Source organism: Furipterus horrens, unplaced genomic scaffold (genome assembly GCF_987537825.1).
Source record: "Furipterus horrens unplaced genomic scaffold, mFurHor1.1.pri manual_scaffold_9, whole genome shotgun sequence".
Taxonomy (NCBI): domain Eukaryota; kingdom Metazoa; phylum Chordata; class Mammalia; order Chiroptera; family Furipteridae; genus Furipterus; species Furipterus horrens.
Genome location: NW_028327179.1, coordinates 15,060,918 through 15,086,781, shown reverse-complemented (window position 1 = coordinate 15,086,781; position 25,864 = coordinate 15,060,918). Strand labels below are relative to the sequence as shown.

General features: G+C 40.6%; 1 protein-coding gene and 1 pseudogene across 3 annotated transcripts in view; one reads left to right on the top strand and one right to left on the bottom strand.

The window, feature by feature from the left end:
* Window positions 1-1,004: 1,004 nt before the first annotated feature.
* LOC150001342 (large ribosomal subunit protein eL18 pseudogene) lies at window positions 1,005-1,567 on the bottom strand (annotated as a pseudogene).
* Window positions 1,568-15,713: 14,146 nt separating this feature from the next.
* KLHL7 (kelch like family member 7) overlaps window positions 15,714-25,864 on the top strand; it is a 52,521-nt gene continuing 42,370 nt past the window's right edge. Inside the window, exon 1 of one of the 3 annotated variants that reach the window (XM_090287114.1) lies at window positions 15,714-16,084. In XM_090287114.1, coding sequence (XP_090143240.1) covers window positions 15,965-16,084 — 120 coding nt within the window. In that variant the 5' untranslated portion in view covers window positions 15,714-15,964. The other 2 variants (XM_090287115.1, XM_090287117.1) reach the window with 2 other exon arrangements.

Below are 25,864 nucleotides of genomic sequence, written 5' to 3'. Positions count from 1 at the left end.
ATACAAATTTATATGAATTTTTCTTGTGAATCATCTTTTGTTACAGGAATCCTAGGGAAGAACTTAGAAAGGGAAGAGAAATTATATTTTCCTCTCGCTACAAACTATTTTACAACTCTGTAAGTTGTAGTAACCTAATAATAGTACAAAGGATTCTTGTTTATAAAAATGCAAATTAACAGTTGAATGTAATTTATTGTTGCCTATGGATAGATCCATTTTGCCTCTATTTGTAAATTCATGTCAACATTCCTTATTGCCTATATATACGTGGTTCTTGGAATTCTCCTTTAACCAAGTATTAACCTAAGGCTGGTTCCCTCATTAACTAATGAGTTAAATAAAATCTTTTACATGGATTCATTTTATATTGTTAAAGAAGAGAAAACAGACCCATAATGGAGTCCTTGTGCTAAGCCTTACATCAGCAAACCAAGACTTAATAATTGAGACTAACCAAGGGTGACCTAATTGTAGATTCAGCCTCTCCTATAACTAAACTTTAGCCAATCTAGAATAACCTGGTCAGCACTAGTGAGGTGAGAGACCCCTTCTGTTCCCCAAAGGAGAGTGACCTTGCCTGAAACAATCCATTTTTTGCTAGAACAACTTCTTTGCCCCACCTTCTTCTGCCTATAGAAGTTTTTCATTTTGTACAGCTCCTTGGAGCTCCTTTCTCTCTGCCACATGGAATACTGTCCAATTTGTGAATCAGTAAATAAAGCCAATTACATCTTTAAATTCATTCAGTTGAATTGTGTGTCCTAACAATACCTACATCAGAGTATCATATAAATATAATGTCATCTTTTAAAAATTATCCTTTAGTAAAACGTAAATGGAAAACAACACACTATCTTATTATTTCAATTATAAGTAAAAACTGAACAAATATATTTATAGTCACAGTTCTTTTGTCTTATATCCACCTTTTCTTACACTTTAACTTTTTTCTTTGTCAGCATCCAAAATATTTTTAATAACAAACAAGGTTTTATCTGGGGTTAGTTTTTGTAGCCACAGCTGGCCCATCAACCCCTAGTGCACTCGGACTCCGGGCCCTGGGAGCACAGGTAGAGCTGGGTGAGGCTATGCAGAGTTCCAGGGGCCTTGCAGAAACGCTGTACACCCCTCCGCCCTTGCGAGGACCAGAAAGCAAGATGATGCCACAGCCCTTGAGGGAGTCCAGAGCCAGCTGGTTGCAGGTGAGGATCTTACCCCCAGCCTTGAGGATGCAGCTTTAGGTGCAGCTGTTCACAAAAGTACACACAGCTTCAGTTTGGGCCCCTCCTGGGCATGCACATCATCAGTTACAGTCCCTACAACCCCAGTACAGTGGTTTTGTCCTTCTGGCCAGGAAGCTTCATATTCTGGATCATCCAGGAAAGGGACAGAGGCAGCAGGTTAGAGTCACTCATGACCAACCTCTTCAGCACCACTTGGTTGAAGGTGAAGTTGGTTCATCTGGCCAGAAACCTGTATAGCTCCATCGAGAGCCTTAGGTAGATGTCCTGGCTCTTGGGCTCCTTGCGCTGAACCTTTCCTCTTTGTTATGGTACATGTCCGTTCCCACAATGGTGCCTCCCGCTCCACCACCTTTTTTCCTTTGAATATCATTATGAATTTAAAATAATAAAAATAATCATTTGATTCTTAATTTTTCGAAATTTAGCCAATGGGAACACCTTTAATTTGCTCCTTTGCCCTGTCAGCACTGACCTTACTGTATTTTTATTTTATTTTTAATACATTTTATTGATTATGCTATTACAGTTGTCCCAGTTTTTCTCCCTGTGTCCCCTTCTGCCTGGCACCCCCTCTTCCCTCCCTCAGTTCATGTCCATGGGTCCTGCGTATAAGTTCTTTGGCTTCTCCAGTTCCTACACTATTCTTAACGTCCTCCTGTCTATTTTATACCTACCAATTATGCTTCTTAATCCCTACACCTTTTCCCCAATTGTCCCCCTTCTTCTTTCCCCCTCCCCACTGATAACCTCCCAAATGATCTCCATATCTATGATTCTGGTCCTGTACTAGTTGTTAGCTTAGCTTGTTTTTTTTGATTCAGTTGTTAATAGTTGTGAATTTGTTGCCACTTTAATGTTCATAGTTTTGATCTTCTTTTTCTTAAATAAGTCTCTTTAACATTTCATGTAGTAATGGCTTGGTGGTGATGAACTCCTCCAGCTTTACCTCATCTGGGAAGCACTTTATCTGCCCTTCCATTCTAAATGACAGCTTTGCTAGGCAAAGTAATCTTGGTTGTAGATCTTTGCTTTTCATCACTTTAATACTTCTTGCCAGTCCCTTCTTGCCTGCAACTTTTTTTTTTTTTTTTTTTTGAGAAATTAGCTGATAGTCTCATGGGAACTCCTTTGTAAGTAACTCTTTGCTTTTCTCTTGTTGTTTTTAAGAGTCTCTATTTATCTTTAGCCTTTGGCAGTTTAATTATGATATATCTTGGGTGTGGTCTTCTTTGGGCCCAATTTACTTGGGACTCTCTGTGCTTTCTGGACTTGTATGTCTATTTCCTTTAGCAAATTAAGGAAGTTCTTTTTTTCATTATTTTTTCAAATAAGTTTTCAATTTCTTGCTCTTCCTCTTCTCCCTGTGATTTGAATGTTGGTATGTTTGGAGATGTCCCAGAGGCTTCTTATACAACCCTCATTTTTTTTTTATTCTTGTTTCTTCTTACTGTTCTGGTTGAATGCTTATTTCTTCCTTATGTTCCAAATCATTGATTTGAATCCTGGCTTTCTCCCCTTCACAGTTGGTTCCCTGTAGCTTTCCCTTTGTTTCACTTAGTGTAACCTTCATTTCCTTTATGTTGTTGCCATACTCAGTAAGTTGTTTTAGCATCCTGATCACCAGTGTTTTGAACTCTGCATCTGATAGGCTGGTTATCTCCATTTCATTTACTTCTTTTTCTGTTCTTTCATTTGGACCATATTTCTTTGTCTCCTCAATTTGGCAGCATCCCTGTGTTTGTCTCTGTGTATTAGGTTGAGCTTCTTTGATTACCTCTCTTAGTAGCATTGCCTATTGTAGAAAATGCACCTGTAATTTGTGTGGGGCAGAGCCTTAGGTAATTTTCAACACTGGGCAACCTGCTTCACCACTTTGTATTTCTGTGTCAAGGAAGGGCTTAGAGAGGGGACAGGAGGTTTGTCCAGCACTAGCCCCATTTCCAGTCACTTTATCCACTCCCCATATGTGACTGATGCCCTTCTAGCTGTTGCCCTGATGCTAAATCCCAGAGTGGGTGGGTTTGCTTATGTTCTTAGACTGTGCAGGGCCTTTAAGCGGAGTCTCCTGAAAATCTGGCAGTTTCTTCTGCCACCTGACCCCCTACTTGTTTTTACATCTAGAATTATGGGGATTTATCTTCCCAGCACTGGAGCCCTGCACTGTGCAGTCTGGCCTGAGGCTGGGGTCACTCACTCCCAAGGTATCCCTCCCAATTTTTATTCACCACACATGAACGTGGGTTTGCCCGTTTCACCGCTGCTGCCTCTCTGTGCCACACCACACCTCCTCTCCTCTCCACCCATCTCCACCCCTCCTACTTGTCTGGATGAAAGTGGCTTCTTTAAATCCTTGGTTGTCAGATTGTCATAGAGTTTGATTTTCTGACAATTCTGGGTGTTATTTGTTTTGAGGTTTAGTTGTAATTCTCTCTGTGGTTGAGCAAGGAGGCAAAGCATGTTTACCTATGCCAACATCTTGACTGGAAGACTTTACTGTATTTTTAAAGAATCATTGCTTTCTGGCAAAAGAAGGATATTTCCTGATCCATTTTAAAAAATGTTTTTTCTTGTCTCTACTAATGGAAACTGCTGCAGTCTGAGGAGTTCAGGCTCCTTCTAGTGGAGAAAAGTAAGAAAGACCCAAATTTGAGCCTTATAAATTCCCATGACAGTTGGTGGTGAGGGAGTGCTACTTCTTGCTGGGACATATAAGAAGTTCCAGTGCTGGAAAATATCTTTCTAAGGTCTTGCGTTTTTAATGATTTTCCAAGCAGATTAAGTTGCTATGTCTTACTTTTCTAAAGCCTGGGGGTTTTCACTGATCTCTGAGATTTTCTATCATGTTTCTGCTAAGGAAAAGATGCTAATCTATACATAGAAAAACAGACACAAATTTCCAGATGCAAAGACGGGTTTGGGAGAGGATTGCAAAACAAAAATCTGAATTTTAATTGTAATGTATTTACTTGTTCTAATCTTGTATGGAGAGTTGTTTACATATAACCAGAGAAGACAAGGGGATGGGAAACCACAAGGATTTAGAAAAATTACTTTAGAGACAGAATGAAGACAAGATATGAACCACGAGCAAGAAATGAAATTATCTGTCTCAAACAATCTCCATTCCTCTGAGGTTAAACTGGGTTCCCAAATGGATGAAGTAAAATACTCATTTTAATCTCCCCTTCGGCAGTGATGGAGAAGTCCGTGTTCTTCAAGAATACTGGAACTGTGGCTTGTGATTCCTGGGAGCTTTCTCTAAAGCAGGAAATACAATTGCTTCCACCATGGGGTCTTTTGCTTGCTGATGAAACTCAGGTGTGACTTGATTCTAAGGAGTTCTCCTCTTATTAGCTGATTCCTCACTGAGTGTCCTCCCCTTCCTTGCCGTTTTCATCAGAACAAATTGTTTCCCAGAGGACAGAAACCATGACTAATGTCATATTCCTGGATCTGAGCATGAAATACAGCCTGAGTTAGAGGGTCGAGGTCTCCTCCCAGTCCCTTTGTAAAGCAGCCAGAGGGCGGAGAGTATGGTCTTGTCGCACGGACTTGTCATGCCTTAGCCCAGAGTTCATGTGACCTGGGCTCAGTATCTCTCTAAAAATCTAGATTTTCCCCAAACAAAAATAATCAAATCAAACATTTAAGCTCCTTGTCCACAATCCCCAACATACACACATAAACACAGACACAAAATAGTTAAGTGCTGTTGTACTATAATAAGATTCTTCCTAAGACTCTATCACAGGTGACCAGGTAAAGAATACATTTGAATAATGTTTATCTGCTTTGAAAGAATACTTTAGAGTCAACTGATATTATTATTTTTCAGTCTTGAAAGCAGCTTTCTCCCTGCTTCTCTGAAGCAAGTAGCAGTTAGTGCCAAATGACCAAGTAGCAACCAAGTGCTATGTCCATGTCTGATCGTCGTCGTCGTCGTCGGCAGCCGTCCGTCTCGAGAGACGATGGCGTAGCTTCTTGAGAGTCTATCTGCACCGCTGAGAATGGCTATGCAGTCCGATTCGGGAGTGACAATCCCTGCCGCACTTGGTACAGGTGAAGGCAGATGGCTGTTGTTGCTGCTGCTGACGCTGCTTCCACCTTGATCTTTTCTGGACCGCCTCCTCGTTGCGCGCAGCCTCCGCGCGTGACGTACCTTGCCTGACCGCGAGCCTCCAGGCTAGGCAGTCGTCTGCTTGAACTTCCCATGTGTTGAGATTGATGGAGCATTGTGTCATGTCCTTTTTGCAGATGTCTTTGAACCGCAGTTTTGGGCGCCCTGTCATCCTCTTGCCTTCTGCTAGCTCGCCGTAGAGGAGGTCTTTGGGGATACGGCCTCAGGTAGCGAGAGACGCCTCAGGTGGCTCGGCCATGTCAAAAGAATGGATGCAGGCCGTATCCCCATGTCTGATCACTGCAAAGTTAATAGTGCCCCAAGTAAGAGAAGTTATCCTTTAGAAGATCACTAATGAACAAAAGTTGGGAATACATTTAAGTTGCTATGCTTCTGAAGCATTTATAAAAGAAAAATTTAGGGTGCTTAGCCTCACAAAAATGCAGGATGATGAAGAATGTATAAAAGATTTTTCATAGTCAAAGACATGGGGGTGAGGTTCACGGGATATCTGATTGCCTTGTTTCCTGAGAAGATACTGAAATGTGAACAGGCATTTCACAAACTCCATTTATCCAATTTCATCACATTCCAGCACTAGGTAAAGTTCATTGACAAGAAGTATTTATAATCTAGTTAAGTTTGTGTATACTTACTTCATTTACTGAATATGCCAGTTCCTGTCTTAGGACTAAGGATTCAAAGATAAGAAGAAGAAAAATAAATCCCTGCCATCCACAAAATTTCTCTTGGTTCTGGTTTCACAAACCATTCTCTGACTTGCATTTAAGAGAAGCAACAGAGGTTGTGAAGGCAGCTTAAAAGACAGCAGTCGTTTTTTGCCTACATAAAACTCAGTAGGCAATTAGCTGGTGAGCAAAAAGGGTTCTGAGCAGCCAGAACTGATTTCACACATTCCAAATACTGAAAGTCATGGGTTGAATCCGTAGACATGCCTCCCGGAGCCTATTTATTTCTACTTTCTACACAATTCAAGCAGTGGTGGTAGAGGAAAACACCAGCTGCCTCACAAACACAAATACAGAGAGCGTTCAGAGTTAATACTAGAAGAAAGACTGAGTGAAACCACAAGTTCCGGTTTGCCCTCATTTCATTCCAGTGGGCTTAGTCACTTTGTTTTCCAAGTACATTTGACTAGCAATCCACCACCGATAAAAGGGCAAACGGTGCTACAACCCTGGGAAGTTAGAGGTTATTCAGAAGGATTCGATCAAGTGTTAACAATTCATAGCCTTTAGAGAATTCAGCCCCAAAGATGTCATGGTTCTCTTGCCCTGTACAACGTTAACCACTTTTGTATCCCAATGAGCAGTGTTTTCATTTGTTAACTGTACGTGTGTGTAAGCATTTAATGAAACCAAACCTTTTGCCTTATTATCTAATTCCTGGTTCCCTCGTTGAGTTCAGTAAAAATCAGATACATTCTAATGACGTCGTTCAAGCATTTTGCTTTTAAAGCTCTGTATCATTGCGCACATTCTCTGAGATACGCACCTGCCCTTCAAACACTGACACAAGTTCACAGGTACTTGAGCTGTATCACATTCTTTCTGGTTTCTGCCCCATCTACAAAAAGGGCGGAGTCATCCCAACAGTCACCCAAGAGCATTGCTTTTTCCATTGTTTTGATGCCTTTGTGGCTGCGACCAAGAAAGATTTCTTTTTTTTCCTCTCAGCTGCTCTCCAGACCTGTCCCTCCCAGCTTCTCATCAGCTGACTGCCACTATGAGGACCTGCCCTGGACTTTTAGATACATCAGCATAACCATCTTACTGTGATGACATACCGAAGCTCTGTGCAAGAGAAATGGGCCCCGGGGCCTTTGCTGAAAGAGCCCGGCAATATTTGTAACTTCCTTGTATTTGCTATTTCTGTTACTCCTTTGTCCTCCTAAAATAAGTGGTAAAATTTTAAATAAGAAGAGCCTATGTTAAGGGGTTGTAAGAGTCATTTTACTTCTGTTTTTATTTCCGTTCAAATATCTCTTATCCCCTATATATAAGCACTGTTAGCAAATTGGTTTCTAATTTGGTTTCCAGACATTTTCTTCTATGTATTTTTCATATGTTCTGCTATTTTACCACATCAAAAAGTTGTCTTTTTCAAGGAACTAGTGTAAGTGACCCATGGACAACAGGGTGGAGATTGACTGTGGGAGAGGGGGTAGGTAGGTGGGGCAGGGGAGAGCAACGGGTGGAAAATGGCGCAACTGTAATAGAACGATAAAAAATTAAAGGTTGTCTCTTTGAACCATTGCCTCAAAATTATGAAATACTTTCCCAACAGATTTTGAATGTTGGTACAGCAATGGACTACTTGGGGGTTGTGTTCAACCTATTTGGCGGGTTTAGGAAATTACTGTTTGTAATTTTTTGTGTGTGTTTTGTGCAGTGTTGGACATGCTTGTGGAGTATGGAGACAGGTATGTGGAAAGGTAGAGGGGAAGAGGGTAGAAAATAAACCTGGAGAAGATGGGAAGAGATACCTAGAAAGTCTGGTCAGCAAGTCCCCAGTGAGAAGAGAGTGAGGGAGCAGAACTTCACTGGCTTTACAAGGTCACTCTGATGTGTGTGTTTGTGGGGTAGAGGGGAGGGCAATGAAGAAGAACAAAGATAAATATAAGCTCAGGAGAATACAACTGTCCTTAAAAGGGGGAGGGGGAGAAGGAAGCAGATGGATATTCAGGATAAATTGGAAAAAGATGTTGAAACTCAGTGGGAAGGAATTCAGCAAACACATGTTTTCTTCAGCCAATTTGACCTGAGTTCTGAAGCAGAATTAAATGCCTTGGGCTGAAATCCTTTCGTAAATGGATTCATTGTCATGTTGTCTTCTTTACAAACACAGCATTTTAATTACAAGTTATGGTTACAGACCCACAGGCAAAATAGTCAATTAAGCAATTATAAAAAAACGTTTCAATTACCTTGGGTTTTCTCTGTGTTCCAAATAATTCCTTGAGGGTATTTGAGATATTGTCTTTCATTCCCCAGTCTTTTTTTCACTAAAGCAGCTATGTATATAGTTCATATCTTTTAAACTGAAAATGTAACTAAATTATAATTTTTTTTTCCCACTTAAAGCTCCCACGAGTTTGGAAGATGAAATATGTTTGGCACTTTAATTGGAAAAATAAAAACCACTACATTCCTGGGCCTGCTCACTTGACATATTGGCCTGGGGGAGGGAGACCACCACCTTGTCCCTTTCCATCGCATTAGAGAGGACATTGACTCCTGTGCTATATTTTCAGTGTCAGATCTTTCCCTTTGAGACTTAGATCAAAAGTGAATGATTTTGAAAGACAATTTCTTTCCTTCTTGCTTAGATATGAGTTGTTTTTGTAATATAATATTGGGCAAGTCAGAGCAATCCAATCAGCCAGGACACCTCAAACTTAGATAAGAAAGAAAAAAATTAGTGCTTGGCAATTGAATTACTCAGTTAAGAGTTCAGAGCAGAGCCCCACTCTTCTCTTTTCATGTTCAAGGACCTTTTTGATCAGTTCTAGGTAAGAAATGAGAATAAACAGATATGTAGAAAACATGGGAAATAAGTTTCCACTCCTCCAGGAAAGGTCTTTTTGCAGTTAACAAAGAAATAATTATAGCAACAGCACACAACACTTTTATGACCTACTAAGTGCCACACATCATTCTACTGAAGTAGGTTCTCTAATTTCTGCAACAATCCTGAAAGACATGCATTACTATCTCCATTTTCTAGATGAGGAACCTCAGGTTCAGAGAGGTTAAGTAATACACCCAGTATTACACAGCTAGTAAGAAATGGAATCAGGGATTGAATCACATCGGCTTGATTGTATTATGTCACTTTGCCTCTTAAAAGTTAAAACAAGCCCTAGCTGGTCTGGTTCATTGGATTGAGCATCAGCCTATGAACCAAAAGTTGCTAGTTTGATTCCGGTCAGGGCACATTCCTGGGTTGTGAGCCGGGTCTCCACAGCTGCAGGCATTAATGTTTCCCTCCCTCTTTTTCTCCCTTCCTCCCCCATCTCCAAAAGTCAATAAAAAAAATCTTTATAAGAAAGTTAAAACAACAAAATACTTTATAAAATTTTGGATCCACTTTTTGCGGCACCTGAAGTTTTTATAACTCGGGGGGAGAACTTCTTTGAGAAAAAGAATACAAAAATATCTACTTTTGCAAATGTTATGAAAATACGTGAGCTTATGAATACATTGTGAGGGCCTGCACCCAGCAGGGACCAGGGCAAGTTACACTTAAGCTTCATTAACCTCATAGAAAGCCCACCTCTGCTGGGGGTTCAACATTTCAGGGTAGCTTCTCCTGGTTAAGAGAGAGAGAGAAGGTTCCGTTGTAATGCAACAGGACTTTTTTAATTTTATTTTTTATTTATCACAGTTTACATTCAATATTATCTTATATTGGTTTCAGGTGTACAGCACTGTGGTTAGACAATCACATACTTTACAAAGTGTTCCCCCGATATTTCTAGTACCCATCTGACACCATACATAGTTATTACAACATTATTGACTGTATTCCCTATGCTATAATTTACATCCCTGTGACTATTTTGTTAACTACCAATCTGTATTTTTTAATCCCCCCCCTTTTTTTTTTACCCAGTCCACCAATCCCCCTCCCCTCTAAGTAACCATCAGTCTGTTCTCTGCATCTATTAGCCGCAACAGGGCATTTTGATATCACCCCCCACACACACAGCTGGGAATGGGAATGACTTGGTCAAAGCCCTCAACACAACATGGTACCCTTGGGAGGAATGGAAGTGAGAATTTGTCTCTTTCTTTCTCGAGTTCAAATGAATCATAATTGTTTTATGGACTTAAATTAGGCAACAATAAAGAACAACCAGATCCCTAGGAGATAATTTATCATGAACACAGGGAAAGAAAGGCAAAGCAATCAGTTGGGAAAAGTGAATCCTGGTCTGGATTCATTAGTCAGCACGCACCCAACACAAACAACCGGAGACAGGCACGGGCACCAGGAATATTAGTGCGAATCATCCGAGTTTGACGCTGATAAGCCTAGGTTCTGTGTGGTGCAGATCCCATTGGACTACGTATTGTGCATTTCTCCTCTGTACTAGGAGAGACAGCCAGAGCCCGGGTTAGGGTCTGCATGAGAGCCACAGCAGTTTGGCTTGGCCTGGGTCCGAAGACAACAGTCCTGAGATTCAGCTGCAGCAATCGTAGCGATAGTCCAGACGGTCACTGGGCCACAGGAGCACGGCCCGGTCAGGCCATGCCTTCAGACTGCCCAGGTGTCAGAAGGCCATGCATCCACACTGCATTAGTAGCACATTCTGGAGCTGCAACATCAGTATGGCTTTGTGGAATCCTTTCACCTGAAGGGGGAACATTGAATTTCAGGTTTGCTAAGAAAAAAATAATAGCTAGAAGGATAAACATTTGGACATGAATGAGCACCCCTGGGGCTTCTTGGACATACTTGGGGAACAAAACTGAAAAAAAAAAACCACCCTGGACTTCCTGCAGGCAGGCATGCCGACGAAATTGTATAGTAAAGGAAAGTGTGAGGGCTAAGGATCATGTGAGGACATGCTTTTCTAGATCACTCTGAATACTTCTTTGCCTCTGCTGGACCCTTTTCCTCTTGGAGCTATGAATCAGTAATCTGCTCTTGCTCATTTGTATTCTTAGAGACGTCATCCTGCATTTTCAATGACTTACCGGACATTTTTACACATACATTATCTCAAACACAATTTGCCTAAAACCCACCTCAACAAAATATGTTTACAAATGAATAAACAAGCCAAAAAACTCAAAAGGACATAAACAGGTAATTCACCAATGGTCAATAAACATATGAAAAGAGGTTCAATGTCATTAGGTATTTTTTAAATAACACTAAAAAATCATGTTTTGCCTATCCCATTAATAAATGTGTCCAAGACCAAGGGTGCCACTGTCATAATCCAGACCTAAAGCTCTTTTTAAAAATGTGATCCCTGAGTCTCCAAGCTCATTACCAGCTTCCTTTGCCCACTGGGGACTCTTCCCTCCAGGTGAATAATCTCAGTTAACCTCACAAAAAGAACAAATGGAGGTCTTCTGACATTTAGAAAAGCTAGGAAAACAGTATGTGTCCAACAAAATCAACCGATTTTTTTCTAAGAGTTCATTAATTCACTCATTTGAGAGCAGCAGAAGATAGAGATGAAAAGACAAACTCCCACAAACCACTCCTCTGACTATTTTCACTTGCTACTTTGATGCCTTTGATGCTTTCAAGGGTCTTATATTCCTAATTAGAATCTAAGCTTTGGTGTGGAGATGGAGGGAGCCAGGAACCATGTTATATTTCTTTGATTTTCCCTCTAGTGCTTCTCACATAGAAAATGTGAGATAAATGCTTATCTCTTCATTACCATAGATGTTAAGTGCCTGAGCCCTAGAACTGGGCAGATTTTTGTAAATGTTATAAGTTTATAACATAAATCTTTCTCAAGATTGCTTTAGTTATTCGGGGTCTTTGGTGGTACCATAAAAATAAAAATTTTAGGATCTTTTTATTTCTGTGAAAAAAATGCCATCTTAATTTTTTTTTCTATTAAATCTGATAACCATAGTGTTACATGTTACTTTGATTCACTTACTTTGGTTTCTGAATAACATTACATTTCATACAGTACAGCTCATTTATGCCCTCTCCTTTTGATAGGCACTTAGGCTGTGTTCAGTTTTTATTGGCTTAACCCAAATATCTCAATAGAAAATAATCAAAATGTATGAATAGACATTTCAAAGGAGAGAAAATACATATGGCTAACAACAATACTACATGATCTTTAACATCAGCAGAGATTAGGAAAAGTAAATTATAATAAAATAGCATTTTATGACTATTTGATTGATAAACATCAACAAGTCTGACAGCATCAGGTGTCTGTCAGAGAGGCTATAGATCACAGCATCACTTACATTATTGGGGGAGCTTGAATTGGTATAACAATTTTGGAAAACTGGTTTCTATTACCTTTCTTTTATTTTTTGATTGAATTTATTGGGGCGACATTGATTAATAAAATTATATAGGTTTCAGGTGTATAATTCTATAACACATCATCTGCATATTGTATTATGTGTTCACCACCCCAAGTCAAGTCTCCTTCCATCAGCATTTATCCCCCCTCTACCCTCTGGTACTCCTCCCAACTCCTTTTCCCTCTGGTAATCAGCATACTGTTGTCTGTGTCTCTGAAGTTTGTTTTTTTTTCTTAACCCCTTCACCTTTTTCACCCAGCCCCACAACCCCCCTCTCCTCTGACAGCTGTCAGTCTTTTCTCTATCTGTGAGTCTGTTTCTATTTTGTTAGTTTATTTTGTTCATTAGATTCTACACATGAGTGAAATCATATGGTACTCGTTTTTCTCCAACTGACTTATTTCATTTAGCTTAATGCTCTCCAGGTCCATCTATGCTGTTGCAAAGGGTAACATTTCCTTCTTTTTATGGCCAAGTAGTACTCCACTGTGTAAATGTACCACATCTTCTTTATCCACTCGTCCACTGAAGGACTGTTGGGCTGCTTCCAAATCTTGGCTATTGTAAATAACACTGCAATGAACATAGGAGTGCATATATTCTTTCAAATTAGAACTCAGTAAATATTAAATTTTTTTCTTTACAATTTTGCATATTTTAAAATTGAAAGAATTCTCCATAGACCAGCTGCTGGCTTTATATATTTCAAACTTGTTTCTCCTACACTCCTTACATTTACCACCAATGTTGGGCACTGTAGGGCATTTGTGATAAAATTTCTGGCCCTGCATCTTTTCATCACAGCATAGAGCTGGCACAGTGGGCATTGGAACTATTCCTGGAAGCCATACCTACATCAGAAAGGCTAAAAATAATTACCTGTAAGTAACTATGGTCTACAAAAATATATCCTACTCAACCCCAACAAAATATATCCCCAATTGAATTTGTCCTTAGTCAGTTCCCCAAAATATCCATGTCCGCTCCAATACCACCTAATAGTAAAAGAGAAGTGACAGAGGTAAAACCAGAGTAGAATGAGAAAACAAACTAAACCTACTGTGGTTAAGATATTTGCTTTTGTAAATTTTATAAAACCAAATGACCATGTGAACACACTGCTAGAACCAAGCATTGAAAGAAGCCCGTTAAAGTTAGAGATTCTGAATTTTAAATTTAGTTAACCTTACTTTATCTCCCTCTACCCTCTCCCTCTCTCTTACCACCTGGTCTCTTGCCTGACTTCTGAGTTTCTGCTTTAATTTTTCTCTCTGAAGTCTCCAAATACTGCTGTTCCCTGCTTAACTGTGCACATGGTCCAAAGATGGCTGCCTGAGTGCCTTGTATATGTTCCCCATAGCGATGCCACATGCCAGCTCACCAAAATCCATCTGTCCAGTCTCCAGAGAGAACATGATGCTCTTCATCCCAGTTTATTAATCAGCTTTCTTTGGTTCAGGTTTTCAACCTTGATCCAATCAGCTAAAACCATGTATAATAAAATCGCATAGAACAAGTACAACTTTAGGACCCTATCCTCTATGTAAATAGAAGATTGAGTAATTCATGGAAAATGGGAATGGGCTGACTGGACAGCTCAAAAGCCAGTATACCGCAGCAAAACTGGTTAGGTTCAAGCAATAGGTACAACAAGTCTCCAAAACTTAAGATGCAAATGTACTTGGGATTTTCTCCAAGAAGGACATATTATTTCCCAAAGTTGTATTCCTAAGGGTCCTATTCTAGGGGGAGGTAGGGGGTTGTTCATAGAACTAGTATTCTGAGGAACACATTTTGGGAAATGATGAATTAAGCAATAACAGTTAATGTTATTAACTCAGTAATACGGTTTTTCCTGTGCTGGCACCAATGTAAGCATTTTTGTAATCCTTATACCAGTTGCACGTGGTAGGTTCTATTTTTACAGATAAGGAGCCTGAGGCATAAGAGAAGTCAAGCAATTTGGCCAAAGTTGAACATCTAGAGAATGGGGGTGCTTGACTTTGCGTCCAGGCAAAGCAACATGCTTAACCTGTGTGCAACATAACCCCCATGGCGCTTTCATAACCCTCGGTGTTCTATATTCTGCAACATGAGAAAGGACCGACCCACCATCAAGTAGGAAGGATGCTCTTCTTTCTTTTGCCTTGTTACAGAATAGCACTTAACCTCATCACCTACATTTCTGCCTTTGAATAAAATCCTTAATGTCTCTCAAAGCCTTAGAGTTAGAAGACAGGTTTCCACTTCTTTTCAATTAAAAACTGTTTCAACATGCTCTTATTCTTCAGTGTTCTAGGTCATTTAATAAAATAAACAAAATTTCCCTAGTTTCTAACTTCCTTAGGGATAAATGGGTCATATTGTTAGGGTCCACTCAAAAACCTCAAATTATTGACTAGTTAAAATAGGAGAATATCTGTGAGCCTCTAGATAAACAGAGAAAAAATAAAGTGCACAAAGGCCTGTCTTATTCTTCGTAAAAATGAAGGCTTATCTGCCACTGCTCTGTTATACTATATTGTTTGTCCTCATCAAGAGAAAGCATAATGCTTCAATAGTATAAATTATTTTACATAAAACATGTCTCCGTATGTCCCTATATAGACCTAGGTAGAAAATTAAGGGGATCTGTAGAAAGTTTTCAGAATGTAAAATTTCATACAATCTAACACAATCCTGGACACTAAAAAGAATAAATTATTAGTTACAGAAAGAATTAACACCCGTTCTGTGACTGTGTTTTGTGTTTCTGTAGAACACCCGGGGGAAGCCTAACTGAAGATTTCTGGAGCTCACACTTGATCTTAGTTTCAAACACTGATGAGTAAACAAACCAGCCTAAGTAGTCAGGCATCAAGGAGACATCCACAGGGCTGAGTGCTCTTGCTTTACGAATCCCAGGCAAATAAATCTTAGGTTCCTAGTAATAAGCCTTTAACTTGAAGTATGTGATAAATATGTATAGAGTGCCTACCATATGCCAATCTGATAGTGAAGAACACCAATCCTGCTCCTACGGCGATGACACTAATGGGAGACACTCTGATGTACACAACCGCCCAATTATGCAAAAGAGATACTCTCGACACGTAATCCAAATTTGTAAAATCTGTCTTGGACAATGCGAAGGGGACACGCCCCCTTGGGTCAGCTGGAAGACAAAACATCCAGCGCCAGGCGGGGACCATGGCAACGGCGGCGCCCCCGGGTTGCGTGACTCCGAGCGGCGCGCCGCTGTGACGCTAGGCCCCGCCCCCTGCTCCCTTCCTAGCGCCCCCGCCCCCTCCAGCGCAGTGCGCAAGCTCCTTTGCCCGGCTCCGGTTCTACCCGGGATGCAGCCGAGCCCGCGACTCTGCCTCCCGGCGAGCTTTTGAAGGAATCTCCAGGCCTTATTCTCCCGCAGTGGCCGCCCCTTGGCCGCCCGCGCGCTCGGGAGCAGGGCGCTGCAGCAGAACTCCCAGCCGTGGTGTTTGCTAAACAGAAACTCCAGCGTGCCCGGGGCTTGCGACCCCTCGCCCGGCCCGGCGAGCCCCGGGCGTGAACCGAGCTGACAGAGGATGGCAGCCTCCGGGGTGGAGAAAAGCTGCAAGAAGAAGACCGAGAAGAAACTTGCTGCTCGAGAAGAAGCTAAATTGTTGGCTGGATTCATGGGTGTCATGAATAACATGCGGAAACAGGTATCGCCGGTGTGGGTGTGGCGGACGGCTCGGGGGAGGTTGGTCCGGGACTCCGGCCCCTTGCTCCCTGGGCCGAAATTCACGCCTTAGGGATCGAGACCCTCTTCTTCCTGTCCAACCCCCTTCCTCCCATTCTTGGACGCAAGCAACGCTGTTGGTAGTAGGGGGTCGCTTTAAATTGTTTGTCGCGCAAAAGTGCCTCCTTTTCTGCCGATGCTGTGACTCCCAAGTCAGACTCGTGGAAGACTCCTCGGTCTGGCATTCGGCGTCGGGTATCGCTTGTATAACAGCTCTGCCCTAGTTATCTCTTTGTGGGGCGAGGATCCCTCCATTGGCGAGCCGTTTAAGGTGTCGGGAGATCTGTGCGAAGAAGCCCATTGGCACAGCCCAACCCGAAGCCCCCCAAGAAGAGAGCAGCATTGCTTGGCCAGAAATCCGCTCGTCTCAAATAAGGATCCCCGCCCCCTTCCGTGGTACCTGGGTGGAGCAAGTTGCGGTACCCTCCGGTACGTGTTAATTTAGAACAGAAACAGTCATCCATACACGCCGTGCGGTCTTTTAAGGGCCGTGTGCGCCTCTGCCAGGATGAGGAGCTCTTTGTTCTGTCTTTGGTACGTGGCGCATTAATGACAGTCTTCTCGCCGTTGGCCAAAGGTGGGTTATGAAAAGAACGGATTTTGATAGGCCGGAGAATGTAAATTGGAGAGGTTTTATTTATTTATTTTTAATTCCGTAATATTTTATACCAATAAAGCATCCAGAAGAGTTACTTGGTTACTTTTTAACTCTGTAAACGTTGCTTATAGACAATACGAGTCTAAGGAGATTTGTGGGAATGCTTCGGCTTTGTGACAGGGGTCCTGTTTTTCAAGAGGACAAAAGCAGGTTTTATGAGTAACTGCAAAACCTGATTTGCTTATCTGGTGGTTCTGATGGGAATGTGGATGACAGTGGAGGAATGTACGATCTTTATCTAGATACTGACTTTGGGTTCTTTAAGCAAATTCTGACTGATGGGGTGTTGTCTTTGTTCATCAGCCCCTGGCGTGATGCATGAATGCGGTAGGTTTCTGTGGGAATACCTTTACATCTTTCCTGGCCTTTGTGCTGAAGTAGCTGTGATTGTCTGAATTCAGTATTTTATGTAACTTACTTTTGTGTGTCTATTTTTATGTATCCATTGATGTTCCTTTCATGTAAATGTTTTTTATATTTACAGCACCACTGACTGGTTCATTTAACTAGTGTCTGCCTGTAAACGGTAGTTGAACAGTTCACCAGTGCTCCAGTTTGTTTCCAACAACCTTCCCATTCCCCCAAGTAATGTGTTTTCATCCGTGGACTCTAGCATTGCAAACCATTGTCTCATTTCTTACCTAGACAAGGTACAACTGGGTTGCAGCATCAAATGTTTACTTGAGGAGGAGGGGATTGTCTGAGACTGTATAATTTAGCTCTTTAGGTTTAAAAATTGATTTATAGCTATTTCTTAGACTTAGCTTTAGACTGTGTTAGCATTGGTTTATTTACTGTCTAAATAGAAATACAGTTACTGAAAAATCAGGATTCTCTTATGAGTAGGAAGGGAAAATGGATGCTGGGTGGCCTCTCTCCCCGGATGGTTAACTTGACCTGAATCTGCCGGATTCTCCTTTTGTCAACAGCTTTGCTTGTAAGCCCAAGAGTTCTCCAATAGTGCTTTTTTACCAGCTTCAGTGAATCCTGCATCTTTTCTCAGATGTGTAGGTTCACTTTGCAGTTGATTTTACATTAGACTTGTATTGTTCTATTTAACCTCATAACACAGAAGAGACTCACCAAGAATGACTGACAAGGGCAGTTGAGTGGAATTGGCAGAAATAGAAGCTAGTCTGAGCCAGAGGAGGAATGTTTGAGGACCAATTTTCTGTCTTTTTATTCTTTTATAAATATTTTTGTATTATGACTAATTTTGCTTCTCCTAAAGACCTCATTACTTTGGGAATCAGGATAATGCTACCTGAATGACAAGGATTCCTCTATCTACACCCAGGAACATTTCTACAAGAATTTGAGAACATCGTGAAATTGGAAAACCTGAATTCCAATCCCTGTTCTACCATTAATTAGTTTTGTGATTTTTAGATAATATAATTTAGGTCATTTCATCTCTCTGTAACATAGCAGCCAATCCTGTACATAGCGGTGAAAGGGGGTTCTACAGAACCAGCAGCCTCAGCTTCTTTAAAGATTTTATTTATTTTTAGTAAGAGGGGAAGAGAAGGAGAAAGAGAGGAAGAGAAACATTGATGTGAGAGGAAAACATCAATGAATTGCCTCCTGGGTACACCCTGACCAGGGACCCAAGCATGTGCCCTGACCAGGAATCAAACCAGTGATCTTTCACTTTACAGAATGACACCCAACCAATTGAGCGACACTGGTCAGGGCTCAGCTTCTTCTCCTTCTCCTTCTTCTCCTTCTCCTTCATCTTTTTTTGGTTTGTTTGTTTCTTTGGGGGTTTGTTTTACCTCAGCTTCTTATGGAGCATTTTCCTCCATCACCCTTTCAGTCATTTCCAGCCTTTTGTATTTAAGGATACAAATCACAAACTTGCAGCTCAGCGAGTTGTTACAAAGTGACCACACTGCCACCTCCAAGAAATAGAACGTGACTAATACACCAGAGGTCCTTCCTTATGTTGTTCTTAGTCACTACCCCTCAAAGGTAACCATTATTCTTCTGTAACCATAGGTTTCTTTCTTTTCTTTTTTTTTTTTTTTTACTTTTTTGAACTTACATAAATGGAATCATACAATAAATACTCATGTGTCTTAGTTTCTTGTTAAAGACAATGGTATGTATGTGAGATTTATCTAATTGTGTATAAGCATTAGTTCATCCTCATTGTTTATAGTATTCCATGGTATAAATACACCACAATTTATCCATTATATCATTATGGACACTGGGGTTACTTTCAGTTTGGGACTATTAAGAACAGTACTACTTGGAACATTTTAATACATTTTGCACATGTATGCATTTCTGTTGGGACATACCTAAGAATGGAGTCGTTGAATTATAGGTTATGCTACATAAACCTTTAATAGCTACTGTTATAGTTTCCAAAGTTTTGCCAGTTTACATTTCTGCCAGCTGTATAAGAGAGGCCTTTGTTATACATCCTTGTCAATACTTTGTATTGTCAGTCTTTATAATGTTAGCCATTCTAGTGGGTGTCTTATTTAATTAGATTGCCCACCTTTTCATTTATTTTCCTTTTTGTTAATATTAATTATATTGCTTGATGCTTTAGAGTGGGGCTTTACAAAGCAGGGCTGGGCGATAGTCGCTACTGCACATATCCAGTTGTTTCTATTGTGTTAATAATTCCAGAAGATCCTTGACATCGAGAGATATGTTTGAGACCTTCCTGAGTACCACTATAGTTTACAGTTTCCTCATGTTAAATAAATTAAAGCATAACTGGGATTTGAAAGCTTGTGTTAGGCCAATTATGTGGTGATGGAAGATGATTTGACTTTGGATGGTGGGCACACAATGCAATATACAGATCATGTATCATAGAAATGTACACCTGAAACCTATATGACCCTATGAACCAATGTCACCCCAATTAATTTAATAAAATTTTTTAAAATAAATAAAACCTTATGTTAAAGCCCTATTGAGGGTTATATGAGAGAATCACAAGACTGATTTGAGGATTGGATGCTGGGCAGTCACCTGGTCTTACTAAAATGGGTCAACTTCTGTACACTCACCTCTCTAAGACTGTAAATTACTACATATCATTAATCTTTAGGGTTTCTTTTTTTTTTAAGTATATTTTATTGATTATGTTGTTACAATATCTCAATTTTTTCCCCTTTGCTCCCCTCTGCCCAGTACCCACCTTCCCTCCAGCAATCCCACCCCCCTTAGTTCATGTCCATGGGTCGTGCATATAAGTTCTTTGGCTTCACCCTTTCCTATATTATTCTTAACATCCCCCTGTCTATTTTGTACCAACCAATCATGCTTCTTAATCCCTGCACCACTTCCCCATTTCTCCCTCTTCCCCCTCCAGCTGATAACCCTCCAAATGATCCCCATACCTCTGATTCTGTCCCTATTCTGGTTTGCTTAGTTGGATTTCGTTTTTCTTTTTTAGATTCAGTTGTTGATAGTTGTGAGTTTGTTGTCATTAGGGTTTCTTGTGAAACACTTCTTGAGCACTTATGCTCTACCAGCCACTCACCGAGTGTTTTACATTCTTTGTCACACTTTATTCTCATAACAACTGCCATTGACAACTCCCATCATCCAAACTTCCACTCTTGGATCTCTTCTGTCTTCTCTTTCTGTGTCTCTATCTCTCTCCAATGCCTCAAGCTTTCTTGACTCTTCTTTTTTCACATCCATCTGGCAAAAAGCACTGATGACTGTTTACATTCTTTGTGCAAGGTTTCCAAGCACAGCTGGAGAATATCCCATTACTGGGCAGTCCTTTGCCAGGTTAGTCCCAACATCAGCTAGGCTGCGGGTACTGGTGAGCAATCCTACTTTCCATTTATTTTACTGTCTTCCTCTAACTTGATCCCTTTCTCTGCATCCTCACTTTCAGTAGATCATCCTTTTGACATCACAAATAAATAGAAGTCATTAGTCTGAAACTATCTAACTTCTAAGTTTCCACCACCAAATCTGTAAACCTATTTTGACACTCCTTTTTTTATTCTGCTACAAGGAGAAAGCTGCCTCTTTCCCATCTGAGACCAATACTTTTACCTGGGCTTTGACTCCCTCAGTACTAGCCTGGATAGAAAAGTTATACTATTGGTTATTCCATCTCTGTTGAGCATCTTTAACTTCTTTATTGGATTCTCACCATCCGCATTTAGGCTCTGTCTTCTTACTAATTTTGTGACATTGGGCATATCACAACTGCTTCAGCCTTTTATGTTCTTATCCGCACAAAAATGATTATAATTATAATATATGAACCTTAATTATGTTGGGAATAGTGAGAGAAAGAATGTGAAAACTCTTGATAAATTATTCATTGTTGTACAAATGTTGTTGGTGTTGTTATTATTACAATGACCAGCAAGAATACCAGGAGCTGATGGCATTAACCACAGGCTGGAAGATGAGCAAGTGTGGCAAATAAGCAGGAACTGGGGGTTCTCTGGAAGCTAGTCTGCAGAAACCCTGGAGTCAAGTTTACTGTGTAGGAACAGTCTGAATCATTTGCTGTTGCTGTCATAAAGATGATTTTCCCTCCAACTATTCACTCAAGGTTCAGAATCCTGGAAGTAGGTGTCTAATTGGCTGGCCTTATATTGTTTGCCAGATTTGGGCTCTGCTAAGGAGTGAACAGAAGAAATATCTGACTTTCGACTTCCATAATGAAAGGCAGGCTCTGAGAACTGCCCTTTTTCCAAGATAGTTTGTAATGAGGACTTTTCTGGAAATGGGAGCTTGGGGTTCTAATAGGCAGGGGAAGTTGATGCTAGATAACCAGAATCCACAAATATCCTCTATGGTCCATACCTTAGGCTTGTCAAATACAAACACACATGCTCTTATTCTCATTCCTATAATTAAAAAACGAAGTCAGCAGTTTTTTTCACTTAGCATATCTAACTCCAAGTTCAAGAGCACTTAATGCTATTTATTCCTTCTATAATCATTTCAAGATCTTAAGGGCTAAGTAATAATAGATTTTTTGTATGATTGTGAATGGGAAAGAAGAAAGGACAGTATTTAAAACTCATGTAAATGCAAGAACGTGAAAAAGGCCACATTCATTGTTTGCTTATTATCATTTCGTCGTCGTCGGCAGCCATCCGTCTCGAGAGACGATGGTGTAGCTTCTTAAGAGTCTATCTGCACCGCCGAGAATGGCTGTGCAGTCCGACTCGGGAGTGACACGGTATCTGTCTCCTCCCGTGTTGAATCGACATCTTGCGATGACGCTGGAGTGTCCTCTCCAGTGGAGCTGAAGCTACAGAGCCTGGGCAGGGTGATATGGAGGGTCTGCTGTTGCCCATGCAGCAGACCCCCCCTCTCTTCGCAGCTGAAGGATCCAAGGGAAAGACGGAGTCAATACAGCTTGGCTTCAGGTGCGCCGCAGGAGTTGCCGGTGTTGACTACAACGTCAAACCGCCTTAGGGACTCTGGCTCCGGATTTTCTGTCGGGGTTTACTCCCTTAGCCTTTCCCCTGAAGAGGTATGCCGCAAGGCAGCGGAGGTTTTTTGGAGTCAGAGTTTTCCTTCTCTGGCTTATTATCATTAGTTCATTAATATTTATTTATTGTATTTATGACTTCTTTCACTGCCTATTTCTATTCTTTGTCTTCAGCCAACTCTTCAAGGTTCTTTGTCTGCTGAGGTGACCTAATCCTTTATTCCTAGCTATCTTAAGCCTTTGGTCTTGCCTATGTATATAGTTACTTTAGTCTTTAACATTTACCAATAGAGTTGGCAGTACCAGTGTTGGGTCTGGGATTTGCTTCTATGCTACTTAAAAGCTGATTAGCTAGCTTGTCGCTGTTTAATGGATGTTGGCAGAAGGCATGAGACTCTTATGTCAGAGTCAACAGACCGGATTACTCACAGCACAGCATCGTGAGCGTCGGCATGTATATCTCAGCTCCTCTTGCCCTACAAGTGCTATAGGACAACATCATGGGGCCCAGATTGATGTACACTCAGTGTATTTATGTTGCAGCTAAGGAATGAACACTGAGGTTAAGGAATCTGCCATTTTTATAGCAAGCAATAAGCAATCAATCCTGCTCATTATCCTGGAGGGGAGACATTATCTCATCCCTTAGGGTCACTCACTGTCAAAACAACCCTGAGAAATCGTGGCCTGGGTAAAAAGTGGCAGGGCCTTCCATTCTTTTTATGTCCAAGAAGATATGTATGAACTTGTAGACTACTGTGTCCTCTAACAACCACAGGGTTCCCAAGGTGATCCCCTGAGTCCCAGCCATCTTCTGCCCTGTAGATGGCCAGGGTCAGGCACCTAGCCAGAAGTAATAACTTCTGTTCATTTTATCCAGTGGCACAAGGAGACCAAAATGACTAGGTCACAGTCTTAACTTGCAGTTCTATAAAAATACTGTTATATCACTTGGTTGAATCTTTTTTTTTTTTTAGAGTTGCCAAATCTCTAAACTTGCAGAATCCACCTCTAGAAAGACTAATCGCTGAGATCAAAACCAATTTTTTCAAGGAATTATTAAGCATAATAGTGAGGGGAACCTCTTCCAACCCTTGGTTGCCAGGCCAATTCTGGCTACAGAGAAACCATCCTGTCTATATAAATTATATGAAATTAGATCATTTGAAAATGCTTCTGATGCTTAAAGAAAAAAGTTTGAAAACTACTGATACAGCTTTTCCCTGAAAGGAAAATGTTGTGTGTGTGTGTGTGTGTGTGTCTATATTTGTTTCTATCTAGGTGGTGTTGGGAACAGAAGGCAAAGGGACTGAGAATCGGAAGGGGAGAATATTTCTAACCTTCCTCACCCAAAGGAAAGGAAATGAGGGCTCAAGTTTATATCTTTCTTCCTAATTTCGTCGAGTGTGTGTGCGCATGTGTGCACGTGCAAGTGAGTTTCTGAGTTTGAGGTTAATACATTGCTGTTAACAATAAGGTTATTCTGTTGAAATCCACCTACTTCCACTTAAGCAGGACCCTTAGGTGTATCTTACGGTAAACTCTATAAACTAGATTTGGGCCCAGCCATCTTTTCTTTTCCATGCAAGACAAAAGAAATACAGAGTCCAAAATTTAGATTATTGGGCTTTGCAGAGGTGAATAGAAAGGACTATATATGGGCTTCTCAAGCAAAGTCTAATTTTCCAACTTTATTTTATTAGAGAAGCACTGCATATGGGGGATTACCAATTACTGCATTTTTTGCTCCATAAGACACACTTTTTTCCCCCTAAAAGTCAGGGGAAGTGTCTGTGCGTCTTATGGAGCAAATACTGTGTCACAGACCGTGATGTATATTAACTGACCTCTCAGTGAAGGATGAAACCATTGCATGGTCATTCAAAAAGTGTGGCATTAGCAATGCCTTAGATGGAACTGAGGATAGTATCATGTATGAAGATAGCGAAGAACGTGATATCAGTGATTGTGAGCAATTGAGCTTAATAAATTCTGACACTAATGATGATGAGTTCTTGGGGTTCCCAGAAAACTAGAAGAGCACTTGAACCTTAAAGTCTCTCCTCATTTGTTAATGACAGTGATGATGGTTCTTAATACTGCTGTTGACTGCTGTTCACTTTACATGGTTGAAACACTATTCTGTTATATTTTATTAAATATTTTAGTACAGCATTTGGTTCAGTTTTTTTTTTTTTCTTGTTTTCCTCCTCTAAACCTAGGTGCATCTTATAGTCAGGTGCGTCTTACAGTGCGAAAAATACAGTACTTGTCCATCTGTCAATAGTATGTTCTATTGTGTCTCATTTGGACATTAATCTTTATATAAACTCCCTTATTGCTAGATTTCAGGCACCAAAGTCCCACCCTACTCCCAACAGACGTTAGCACCTGTAAGTTCTTATTTCCAAGTTTGCTTGTCTTTTAGGTTTTCTGTTTTCTTACTGGCACAGGAAGTGCTTTGTTCTATCTTCAGTACTGGTGAGGCATCCTCTATCAACAACTGTCCTTTTGTGTATCCTTTGAAGACCAGTTTAGGAAGCTGTTTAAATTTTTATTCCAGAATTATGAAATGGATGATTATCCATTAAGTTAACTCCATCTGGAAGTTTACTGCCATCATCCATCTCAATTTTTTCTCAAGGTCCCATTCATAATGTTGCAGATTATCTGCAGTAAATCACATGACAGCTTGAAGCACTTCATCTAATTCCATACTAGCAACATAAAATCCCCCAAATTTGACTTTTACGAACCTTATTAAATTCCCACATCTGTGATCTACCTGATATAAATTAAAATGAAAGCAATTGAATTGCAAAATGCCTCTTCTCCCTGGGTAGCAGGGTAGCTTCTTCAACAGCTGCAGTGTAGACTGTCCTCCATTGGAATAAATTTAATACCTCCAAAGCTGCATTTCTCCAAGTTTAAGGTAGTTGGTGCCACATGTTTTTTACATGTCAGAGGGACTCTGTAACTCTTAATATTAGCACAGCATCATCCCCACCTCCACAAACCTGAAGAGAGCCAAGCAAAATCTCCCACCTCTATAATAAATAGTGCATCTGTTGACACATTATTATACTGTCCTAATCCACGTTATTGTTCCCAGCCAAAAACAGAACAGAAACTTCAGTTTCTGAAGGAACAGAGGGTTTTCAAAGAAAACATAAGAAAATCTTGGCTTTTGATTTTTACAGGTTTCCAGTCTGTCTCTGTCTGTAATTGATAGACTCTTAAGACTGAACTCAGCTGGGAGGAATCACTTACCAACAGGCTAATAGGGAGCCTGTTTACCATATAGAGAAGGTATTTTACCTATGCATAATAATGTTTCAATGGCATAAGACACGTTGTTTTTCTTGGACAAAATGTTAGACATTCCCCAATGAGATTTACTCAGCTGCCAAGGACTCCTAGAGTTTCTCCTTTCTCCCTATTGTCCATCCTGCACTTTTTTTTTTTTTTTTTTTAGCTTTTATTTATTCATTTTTTAGAGAAAGGGGAGGGGAGGGAGGGAGAGGGAAAGAGACATCGACATGCGAGAAAAACATGAACCAGCTGCCTCTCACATGACCCCAACTGGGGACCTGGCCCACAACCCA